Source organism: Micropterus dolomieu, linkage group LG06 (genome assembly GCF_021292245.1).
Source record: "Micropterus dolomieu isolate WLL.071019.BEF.003 ecotype Adirondacks linkage group LG06, ASM2129224v1, whole genome shotgun sequence".
Classification (NCBI taxonomy): domain Eukaryota; kingdom Metazoa; phylum Chordata; class Actinopteri; order Centrarchiformes; family Centrarchidae; genus Micropterus; species Micropterus dolomieu.
Window position 1 is genome coordinate 14,143,173 of NC_060155.1, and position 11,438 is coordinate 14,154,610.

The 11,438-nt window shown below is 41.9% G+C and overlaps 1 protein-coding gene across 1 annotated transcript in view; it reads left to right on the forward strand.

Annotated features, from left to right (window-relative positions):
• The window catches only part of cdh2 (cadherin 2, type 1, N-cadherin (neuronal)), a 59,994-nt gene extending 49,820 nt beyond the window's left edge, over window positions 1-10,174 (forward strand). The window contains exons 13-16 of the mRNA XM_046051417.1: window positions 1,394-1,627; window positions 1,862-2,001; window positions 5,784-5,948; window positions 8,618-10,174. Coding sequence (XP_045907373.1) covers window positions 1,394-1,627; window positions 1,862-2,001; window positions 5,784-5,948; window positions 8,618-8,824 — 746 coding nt within the window. The 3' untranslated portion in view covers window positions 8,825-10,174. The remainder of the gene's footprint in view (window positions 1-1,393; window positions 1,628-1,861; window positions 2,002-5,783; window positions 5,949-8,617) is intronic.
• Window positions 10,175-11,438: the final 1,264 nt, after the last annotated feature.

Consider the following 11,438-nt stretch of genomic DNA (forward strand, 5'->3'; position numbering starts at 1 on the left):
CCCAAGAACACACTAAGACAGATGTTGGTACACCCCAAAGACCGCACACCCAAACACAAGAAAAGCAATCTAGTGTATGCGGTCCAATGCAGTGAGGATTGCACAGACCTGTATAATCGGGAGACTAAACAACCACTACACAAACGCATGGCTCAACACAGAAGGGCCAACTCCTCAGGTCAAGACTCTGCTGTCTACTTACATCTGAAGGACAGAGGACACTCGTTTGAGGACCACCAGGTGCACATTTTAGACAGAGAAGATGGATGGTTTGAAAGAGGTGTCAAGGAAGCCATCTACACCCGGGTTGAGAAGCCATCATTGAACAGGGGAGGGGGTCTACGCCACCACTTATCCCCCACTTACAATGCTGTCCTTTCATCACTTCCCAGGAAACTCAACAAACGTAACCTGTTGGCCTCAGGTGAAGATACCAACGATGGTCGTTCAGTCTTGGCCACAGGTAGTCTCAACGACTGTAACGACTGTCGTCACAGCAACAAGGAACACTAACGAACCAGCGGTATCGATGACCCGGGATAACGACCCCACTGAGGTTAAATAGCTGAGTTTCCCTGCCAGTCACTCAGAACTGAAGAAGTCCTTTGGATAAGGGACGAAACGTCTTCCAGTATCTTCAACCAAGTCCAGTTGCCCTTCATTTTAACCTTCGTTGGAGAGAGAGAGAGAGTGAGAGAGAGAAAGAGAGAGCAAAATGTTATATTTATAAAATGTATAAACATAAAAAATATTCAGCATTCTGTTGTTTGGTAATTAAAGTCTGAGACATTGATTGATATGTGAACCCTCTGAACAACACTGGGGAAATATGTAAATGGCACACGGCAGAGGGGTCATGTAGAGCTGAGGCAGACAATATATTATTACATTAATATTAACAAGCAGCCACTAATTGTTTATGCTAATTTGAACTAAAAACAGGAGTGGAAAAACTCATTTATTGTGCGTTATCTATTAGATAGTGTGAGTTGAAAAGCGAATATATCTTAATAGGATAATGGCATTTGGATTATTGCTACTGGGAATTTAGCCTAAGCAGCATTATCAAAAGGTATTCTGTATATATTTATAAGCTCCAAATCTAAATCCTGACCATGTTTTGGATTAGATATGCTGATGCAACTTCCAGGTAGGAATTTATGCTGCATATTTGTGGTAATGGGAGTGTAATCGTAGTGTAAACACGGCCTATACAAAAGACTATTCAGGGTTTTCATTTAATCCCCTCGCAAAGAGTGCTCTGCTAAAGAAACATGCTGTTATTTTATTTTATACACATTGAGTAACTTAAATTCTGGTCTCACTACGTAATATGTATTTGCTCTGACAAGGAGCCACTCACTCTTCTGTCTTTTCTCCCCTTCACCTTCAGGTGACTATGCTCAGATGAGCCTGAAGATTGGGTTCCTTGAAAGTGGTATCTATGAGATCCCCATCATAATCACAGACTCGGGCAACCTGCCCATGTCCAACACCTCCTATCTGCGGATTAAAGTATGCCAGTGCGATATCAACGGAGACTGCACTGACCAGCAACACATCATGGCCGCCGGTCTGGGCACTGGTGCCATCATCGCCATCCTCCTCTGCATCATCATCCTCCTCAGTGAGTGTCTCAGTGCCTGTCTCAAACAACACATCACACAAACACGCACTGGGATTATAAAGACAGCTAAACATTATCCGAGATACCGCCAGATTACTGTAGGATTATTAAAAAGATAGCCTTGATCAGGCCCCCATCCAAGCTCTAAAACATCGGATCCGATTATATTTGTATGAAAATATGTAAGTTATTATGTTTTGTAATATGAGATCTCTCTCTCTGTCTGCCTGTCAGTTCTCGTGCTGCTGTTTGTTGTGTGGATGAAGCGCCGCGATAAAGAACGTCAGGCCAAGCAGCTCCTTATCGATCCAGAGGATGATGTGAGAGACAACATTCTCAAGTATGACGAGGAAGGTGGAGGAGAGGAGGATCAGGTAAGAATTATGTGGTAAACACATGAAGTGTAGTCTCCTGAACAATTCTGTTGCTACGTTAAAGGCCCTGAAAACTTATTTTGTCAGTCTGCTTCTTACTGTAAATGGTAATGGTGTCCTAGTCCTACATTTACACTTTTTTTTTTTTTTTTTTTTTGCCAATGTAAGAAGAGTTTTGGTTATTCTGAATTTAACTTATTCAGTCCTGACGAAGCAGATAAGATTAGACAGCATTTAACTTTTGAGGCTGTTTTGTTAAATTTAAGAAAGGTCTTAAGCTATCAGTAAAAGTATTATTTGGTTTCAGCAGAGAAATCTGGTCATCGTATTGGTACTAATATTAGAACATTTCAGGAAAAACACCCAGCTCTACATACCCTGAAGCTGTACAGCAATTCTTTTTTTTTTTAAAGGGTCACATAAGGCGAGTGTATGGTCTTTGTTGGGGAGAAACATTCAGGTCACATCTACAGTGTGCAGCACAATAGCAGTATCTGTAGAACTGAAGCAGCATAAGGACAAAGAAGACCACCGAGACCCTTTCTGCAAGCATACATGGACTTACAATGCATTCTTGCTAGTGTCAGTCCTGCTCATTATGCTTCTCCAAGATACACTTCCCAGTCATTCACAATGAGGAGCAAGACTGTTTTCATTGTAAACTGGAATATTCTCAACTCGAAATCTGGAATCTAACACATTTAGAACCAATCAGTTCTGGAAATATCGGAACCGTTTCCTGTTTCAACTGCAGCGGGTTCCTGTTTTGTAACCCTAACGCACACAAACACACACGCACAATAGAAATGTAATGCCACAGGCATCAATGAAGTCACATCTCTTTATCTCCCTGCACTGATCCCGCACACACAGACACAAATTAAATTGTCGGAATGACCTCTTGTTAGCAGAACGGAATCATTTCATAAAAAAAGGCAGTAATATACCAACTTTCTCGCTATTGGCTACAGTGCGCCAGTGACTTAGGTAGAGCAGAAATGAGCAGGAGACCCCGGGCTGACCCAGCACAGTGCCAAATTATCCTCGGAGACTTGTAATTGGTAAGCTGATGTCATTTGGAGATAGACATCTGCTGTGGCACAATAATGAAGCTCTGTCTAAGGTAACAATATGACTGGAAAGCCATTACACATCAGCCAGTAAATAAGCAGGAGGGAGTACTCACTCACTTGTGTATTCACGTCCTCACTTTCACACACAAAATGCACAAACACGTGGACCAGAACATGCTGAAAAGGAAACACCCCTCAAAGGCAAATGAGGCAAACGGGTGCAGCAATTTATTGAGGGAAAACAAGCTTCCATTCTGAGTGGCGCAGAAGAGGGCATGGCGCCAGGAGAAAACAGTGTTGTCTGCGGAATTGGGGAAGTCAGTGTTGAATAAAAAATGTCCCTTGCTTTCCCAGCAATGTGGTCTTTAGAATACCCACCTCTGTTCTCCCTATCTCCCGCTGGGGAGGAAATTGAAGTGTCAGACCATTGGGCGCTCTGAGAGTATATGATTTTAGTTGCTGCTGCCATTGCCCTGGTTTGTATTGGTTTGAGAAGCACTCATTTCATCAAAGGCAGACAGCTGATCAGGCCGCACTTCCTGGACATGGAAAAAATGATGCAGAGATAATAGTGAAGTGGTTGTGCACAGGTGAAAGAATATCAGATGTAAGACAGAGATGAGTCACCTGCTTCTTCAAACGACCTCAAAATAATTTGATGCACATTAAACTTAGATGGTGTGGCTTTGGAGGTGCGCTTTGAAAGATGTTTTCATTTGTTTTTCCATCCCATGCAGTAAGTGAAACAAAACAAATCAGACCTGTTTACTCAGCTTAGTGACTCATGTATTTGTCACTAGAGATCACCTGTAATATTATCTCAGGAAAATATCCAGTTTGTTGCAATTTAGGGCTTATTTCTCCACTTTTGGCCATTATTTCAATTATTATACCCTTGTACAAAATGAAGTAATTGCTAAGATTTGGAATCACAACGAATTATGTCCAACAGGGCAAGAAACATTAGTGGATAGATTTAAGGGAACAGTTTGACATTTTGAAAAATATACTACTTTGCCTTCTTGCAGAGATAAATATGAAGCTTAATTTAGCACTAAGACTGGAAAAAGGGAGAATTGGCTAACCTGGCTTTGTCCAAAGGTAACAAAATTGGTCTACTATCACCAGTTTCTACTTTTTGTGCTAAGCTAAGCTAACCGGCTGCTGGCTCTTTATATTGAACAGACAGACATGAGAATGATAACATTCTTGGCTAATCTCATCTCCTCTAATTCTTGGCAAGGAATCAAATAATCAAATGTCCCAAAGTGTATAGTGATGTTGCTGCTTTAACAGAAGTGTGTGTTACTATTAGTAATAGGAATGATTGAATCAACTATGAAAATAATAAACTGGCTTCTGTTTTAAATTGCTCAGCTATGCCTCACAACAGATAGAAGTGTGTAAGGCTTAGCAGTGTTCAGTCTCCCATGTTTGAATATGGGTCATGATTGAGTGCCGGGGGCAGCCATTTCACCAGGCCAGTGTACGTGTGAGGAGTCAATTCCCTGAAGGGGGCCCGTATGTCATTAGACCTTCCTGCTTAGTTCAGCCATTATACGGCTCTGTTGCAATTCCTGTCACCAGCTCCTGACCACTCCTGCGTGTGACCCCAGAGAAGGTCAGGCAGGAGTCAGACTGAAATAGACCAATGATGTTGGATAGCGTAATTGCGTGTTGTGTAGCGACAAACGTACTTCTCCAGCTAGCCTTCGGGGGTTTCTGTCGTTCCCTATGAAATCAAATTACACATGAATAATCAATGTGTTTGTTTTAGATTTGAGATGATACTTATAAGTGTGGAGTTGAGTAGGTGTTTGTCAAGTGCCCGCATGCTTCGTCGTGCTTGTATATCTGGGTTGTTTGTGCATCATCACAGGGTTTATATTTATTCTCATGTTTATTTTTACATTGGAGCGTCTGGCGCTTTTTTTCTGTTTGTTTTTTTTTTTTTTGGGTTGGAAGTGAGCGCGCCAGCGTCTGTGTGTGTTAGGTACTCGTACATGTGCAACTGAGCAAAGACAATTTTGAAGGGGGATATTAGAGATGGATGGATTACCGAAAATCTTCTAAAGAGGGACAATCCATCATGCACGCTTATTAGGCACACACCCTGGTTCTCAAATGGCATTTTCTCTATCATATCGCCTGTCACCGTGATACCATCCAGTCATTCAGCTCCGCTTTGCTCTTCACCACAGCCTCCATCTCTCACTAACTCCTTTTCTCTCTTCACTCTTTCTCCTCCTCCTTCCCTGCCCATGACTTTGCACAAACTGCGCACCATTCAGGTTGCCTTGGTAATGTTAATAGGATTAGCGATGGCTTATGCATATCCTCCATCCCGTGTCTGGGCATTGATTAGAGCAAAACAGTCGCCTGCGCATCCTTCCTGCAGCAGGCTGCACAAATGCAAACACTCTGCAGCGTTTGATGCGATCCTCACTCAGCATGGACCCCCTTCAGTGTTGGCTCTTTTAATGTGTCAAATTGTCCCTGGGCTTGTGCTTCACAGACAAGAAGATTAAAATTTCCCTCGTGTCCGCTCAACTCCTCCAGCTGCATTCTAACTTAAAAATCTTCTCCACTCAGTTGAACTTCTCTCCCCTTGCACAGCTCAGGACATGTTTAACTATTTAAATAATCACACTCAGTTTGGGGTCTCGTCACGGTGCTCAGCTAACACCCATCTGTCTCCGCGTTCCCCAGGATTACGACCTGAGTCAGCTCCAGCAGCCGGACACGATAGAGCCTGATGCCATCAAGCCGGTGGGAATCCGCCGTCTAGACGAGAGACCCCTCCACCCTGAGCCACAGTACCCCATGAGGTCAGCAGCACCCCACCCTGGAGACATTGGAGACTTCATCAATGAGGTAAATCTTGCGTTATTGAAAACTGAAATTGTTGTGTTGCATGGTGAAATTAAATCCCAAGAAAAGAGCTGGAATGAAATGAATGGATCAGTGCTGTCACAAAGTTTGAATTTCATTTTCAAGCTGAATGACTTTCTTATAATAAACTTGTATCTAAATAAACAATTTGCAATTTGGTTCATATGGCTCAGTATCAAGCAGTTGTGCATTGCCTTGTGGGGGGGGGGGCTTTAAACTGAATCAATTATTATTAGAATTGTTTTCATCCTTTCCCAGCAGCAAGTAGAAACTTTTCTCATCTCACATATATCCGCTCAGACATGCATGAAGCCCAAAAAGTACATGATGCTAACTCACTTAGATATAATTGTTTTTCACCTCACTTTCCACTAAAGTAGAGTTATAGATGTGTCAGCATAGAAATGGGAGATGAGAGAAGCAATACATTGGCTTTCTATCGCAGCGCACTGTTCAGAGTGCCCTCGTTTGCCTGAGGCCATCATTGACTCCAGCATGAAGGGAGAATGTAAAATGAAAAGAGTAGTCATGTATTTTTCACAAGCTCCAACAGACAAGAGTTTCACAGCATTACAAATGGACTTCTCTCCTAGTTTTTGGATGGCGCCCATGTTTTTAGATTAGAACTTGCTCTTTCAGCTCTGCCTCCAGACCATCTATCTCTCCGATCCCTTAACCCGGGCACCACTCATTTTCATTCTCGCCATGTGTTATTAATACACTTGTCGTAACAGATGATGTTGAGTAAAATGTAATATTTCACGCCGCTCAATAGAGAAGAGTTTCACAATGCACACCATCCTTCCATCAGACATGTGTCTTTAATATTCTCACAAGACCTTTGAGACATTTCAAGTCTGAGCGTCCTGACCCAGAAAACGCTCACCGCAACCAGGCAATGCTGATCTGTTTTTAGTGCCGGATTTGACTGTCGCTACAGCTCAGTCATGGTAGCTGTAGCGCTCACATGGAGCTGGAATCTGACCCAACTGATAAGGGCTAGCTGCCAGAGGAGCAGGGAGACAGAGATTGGTGGGGGAGGGGTAGGGGGTCTGATCTCCATCCTGTAATGTGCACACGCCCCAGGAGCTTGTGCCTCTTAATTAAATTAGAGGGGCAAAAAAAAGTAGGCATAGGTTTAGCATAAGGACTTTAACCTCACAGTCGGACAAACAAAGGTCTATTAGTCAGCTCCTGGTCTATTCCCACAGATGGGGGGCGGGGGTGTCTTAACATTAGATACATCAGCAACAACCTGACATGACCTCTGTTGGTCACAGGTGGACGCAGTGCCACAAAGCTGAAGTGATTGCATTCATTGTTTTGCATAGTGCCTCGTTTCAGCCCCAGCCAGGTTGTTTCTGAATAGAGTTTTAGTACACATCTCTTTTGTTATCTGTGGGACAGAGCAACTCCGAGAAGTGAGGACAGTTCACCATTTCACTGAGAGTCGAGATTGTCTCCGGCACAGTGAATGACTCAGTTACAATGAAATTACAAGGCTGAGTTCTGTGATTGACTAACCTTATGAAACTGCCAGTGGGGTTTTTTGGTTGTAGATGAAGGGGGCTATAACCAGCAGAGCGATTATGGTTGTAATTGTAATGAACGATCCATCTGTCATATTTCCAACCAAATTATCAGCACCACAGCCCAGAGCAAATACTTAACGAAAGCTAACAAGTGGAAAATAATTGCTAAGTGCCCAGGCACTTTAATTCAATCCATCTTTTTATTTGAGAGCATTTCAGCGCTATAATGGCAGCATAGAGGAAACTATAAATCTTTGACAAGTTCCCAGTGAGCTGAGGTCTCGTTTCTCTGTGTTGTGTTGCTCCACTTCTGTTAATTCATTTATTATTTGTTGAGTACCTCAGTTGTGGTGACGAGAGGGAGAAACCAGGCTTGGATCCAAAGTGGTTCATGGCCAAAGCACATCTCAACTCCTAGATTAGCAATCCATCAGGTCTCCTGGGTCCTGTTAGGGGGACAGGCTGGAAATCAATAACAATCCATAAGGACCTCTCATGACGCTATGAGGATTTCTAGGAATGTCGAGCACAATCTTCAGAACCATCAGCACCATGAGCCTCAAGTTAATACATACAGATATTCATGTGTGGCAAACACACACACATGCTCCTCTCACATCGGCCTAAATTGAGCTCAGTGCTTACTGCTAGGAGTCAGATAAATATGATATATTAAAGATGCTGCTATCTAGATTATAGATGACAAAGTATCGGTGCCGGAGTTGTACTGCCTGTTGAAGGGTCTTGAAGAGACGGGGGTTGCTTGCACTAAGGGTCAGTCGGTGAAGCGGAGATGATTCCAGTCATCTGAAGCGGCTACTCATGAACAATCTTGGCTTTTGATCAAACAGCAGATAATCCTACATCTCGGAAACATCAGGAGAGTCCGAACCAAAACACAAAGGAAACGCATAGGAACCTGAGCCTAATTAATCTTATTTCCTGAATAAGTAGAGGTGGAACCAGTAACTGGTTTAGGACAGAGTAGCCTGTTTGTGTGCAGCAGTAGAGGGGAAGGAGTTGTGGTGATGGGGGCTCACTCCTTATTGCAGACAGTGTTGGTGTGTAGATGCAACTTAATCTTCTCATCTAACCGTGGTTTTATTTCCTTCTGCACAGGGACTTAAGGCAGCAGACAACGACCCCACCGCTCCTCCCTACGACTCCCTGCTAGTGTTCGACTATGAGGGCAGCGGCTCCACAGCTGGCTCCCTAAGCTCCCTCAACTCCTCCAGCAGCGGGGGCGACCAGGACTACGATTACCTCAACGACTGGGGCCCTCGCTTTAGAAAACTGGCAGACATGTACGGCGGAAGTGATGACTAGGACACACAGCCACTCCTTGAAGGTTGAAAAGATGAGAAGGAGAAAAAAAATGAAGAGCAAGAAAGATTTCCTGTTGATGGACATGGACAGCTTCTGATATTCCCCGAAAGAGTGACGGAACTGTGACAGAAAAGAAACAAAAAAATAAATAAAAATAAACATTGATTCAGAAATTTTTTCAAAAACAACCAACCTAGGCTTATTGTTGTAGTCTACGCATACATATGCTTGTTGAAAGCTTAGGCATAGGCTGTGGTCCAGTTATGGAGGATGTGGGAGGGAACACTGGTGGACTGTCACCACTTGGATTGTTGGTATTGAATGCGCTCAGTTACACTTGAATTTCACAGTACAGAAGCACTGGGATATAATGTGCCTTTTTGTACATTTTTTTGGATCTAAATGATTAGTTTTATGTTCAAGGCTTTAATGGTACTGACTTTTGGAGTGGTTTCAAACAAAGTATGTTACACTCTGGTATGCTTCTACATGCTTTTTTTCTTTGGTTACACAATGCTCCTGTTTGTTGAAGATTATTTAAATAAACTACAAGACGAAGAAGAAATTAAGGATCATCTGTTAGCTTGGATGGAAGAAAAAACAATTAAGAGCAGCACTGTACAGTACGCTAGACTTCTAGACTTTTTTCACTAAAAAATTAAAATTATGCAGCTGGTTGCAAATAAAGGGAGTTATGAATCATACTTTTGTAGCAGATTTTTTTTTCTTTTTCTTTCCTGAGGTGATGTAGTATTTTACAAAAACGACAAAAAAACTGTTTTGGTCTAATCTATGTACACTTCATTTGCCTTAGTCATCATCTGATATTTTCGAGTTTTACTTCACTGTAAAAAGATGTGTGTACATAATGTTTTTTTTTTCTTTATCTTTTTCTTTTGATGTAGTATATGAAGAAGTGCAAAAGTTCCAAACTTGTAAATGTATAATTTGGACTACAAATTCAAGTTTTTTGCATGTTTTTATCTTTTCATGACAACAAAAATGAAAAATGTTGTTTCCCAAATTTATTTACAAAGTGAAAAAAAAAATAAATAAAAAACTGGGTGACATTAAATGTGTAGAAGTTAAGAGAGTTTTTTGTATAAAATATAAAAAAACACATTGATAAAAATTGAAAAGTAGTGATCTTGTCAGCACAACTGTTGAATTTGTACCAAAAAGGGGTGGGAGTGGGGTGGGATGACATACTAGGCACTAATTAATGAATCAGCTTTAAGACTGCAAAAGGTTTTGGACTTAAGCCTTGTGGATATCCATGTGTACTGGAAAACAAATTATACATCTCTGACCCCAACCATCCAAATAAAATGCTAATTTTGGAGCTAAAAACTGCCTCTTTATTTATTTGTTTTTACTCAAAATCGGCATTGTTGCAGAGGCTTAATTAGATTGCAAATTGTGCAATCTATCTCAAAGGACAATAGCTTTTAAAAAAAAAGTTCATTGTACAATACTTTACCAGAGGGGAGAATAAATCATTCTTACTGTTATTTATTTGTGGTTTGCAGACACTGTGTACAAGCATAATGCTTTAGGCCCATACAAGTCCATAGATGATAAGTTAGCAGTGGCTTGCAGGCTTCGAAGTAAACAATAAGCTCATTCTCTAACACTGTCTGCGTGTTCCTAAGCCAAGTCAAGGTCAAAAGCTCATGGAAATGCCAAATCCATCCAGCACCTGTCTGCTATCAGGGATTTGTACTGCAGGTCAGATTGGATTTGACCTCAAAATGATGAATGCCTCCAAAACTGCCCTAGGGACTGTGCATGTATCTGCACTCCTGGGACATGTGCCTGGAAGGATAAAGACGAGAAGTGTTTGTGTGTGTGCGCTGGTATGTGGTGATGGTAGCAGCGTTAACGATCTGTTCAGCCGTCACGTGCGCGGTGAATTTGGATGATGACAGTCACAGAACGTCGACCATTGAGCCTTCACCTGCCCTTACTTTCCCCTCTCTCCTCTATTACTGTGGGACTTGTAATTCACAGAGCCACCACTTGCACCTAGTTGAATAGATGTGGACATGGCTTATTAATTCAAGCAAATTAGACAGGAGCGAGTTTGGTTTTGTAGTCCTCACACAAAACGCAATGAATGTCTATTATAGAATAACCAGTGAACCGTACGTGCCTTTTGTTTTTCAGACGGTGTAATCAGTGTAGCTGCTCTGTGTTAATCAGTTCCACATCCTGTACCTCTTAAGAACACTGGTAGTTTTCATACATCCTGCTGCATGAGGCGAGGAGTTTTTTCTCCAGTTCTCAAATGACCTTGTCTGGTGTATATCACTTATCTCAGAGTATGCATAGCTACGCACACCATTTGCCAGAAGCAACATGAATTTTTACATTGCCCAGTCAGATGAAATGTTAAACAACAAACTGTCTGACCTCGAGGTGTTGTTTCAGCTGAAATGGACTCAGATTTGTTTTGCCAAATCACTTCCTCTAACTTTTGAGGTTTTGAAACCAGACGGCTGGCTTTCATTTATTTCCTTTTGTTTCTGCTTTCCTAATAGAAGCGTTACACCACTTAAACTTACTTTCCTTGCTTTGATCTTGGGCAGGCATTGATGTGGTTAGTGACTCAAAA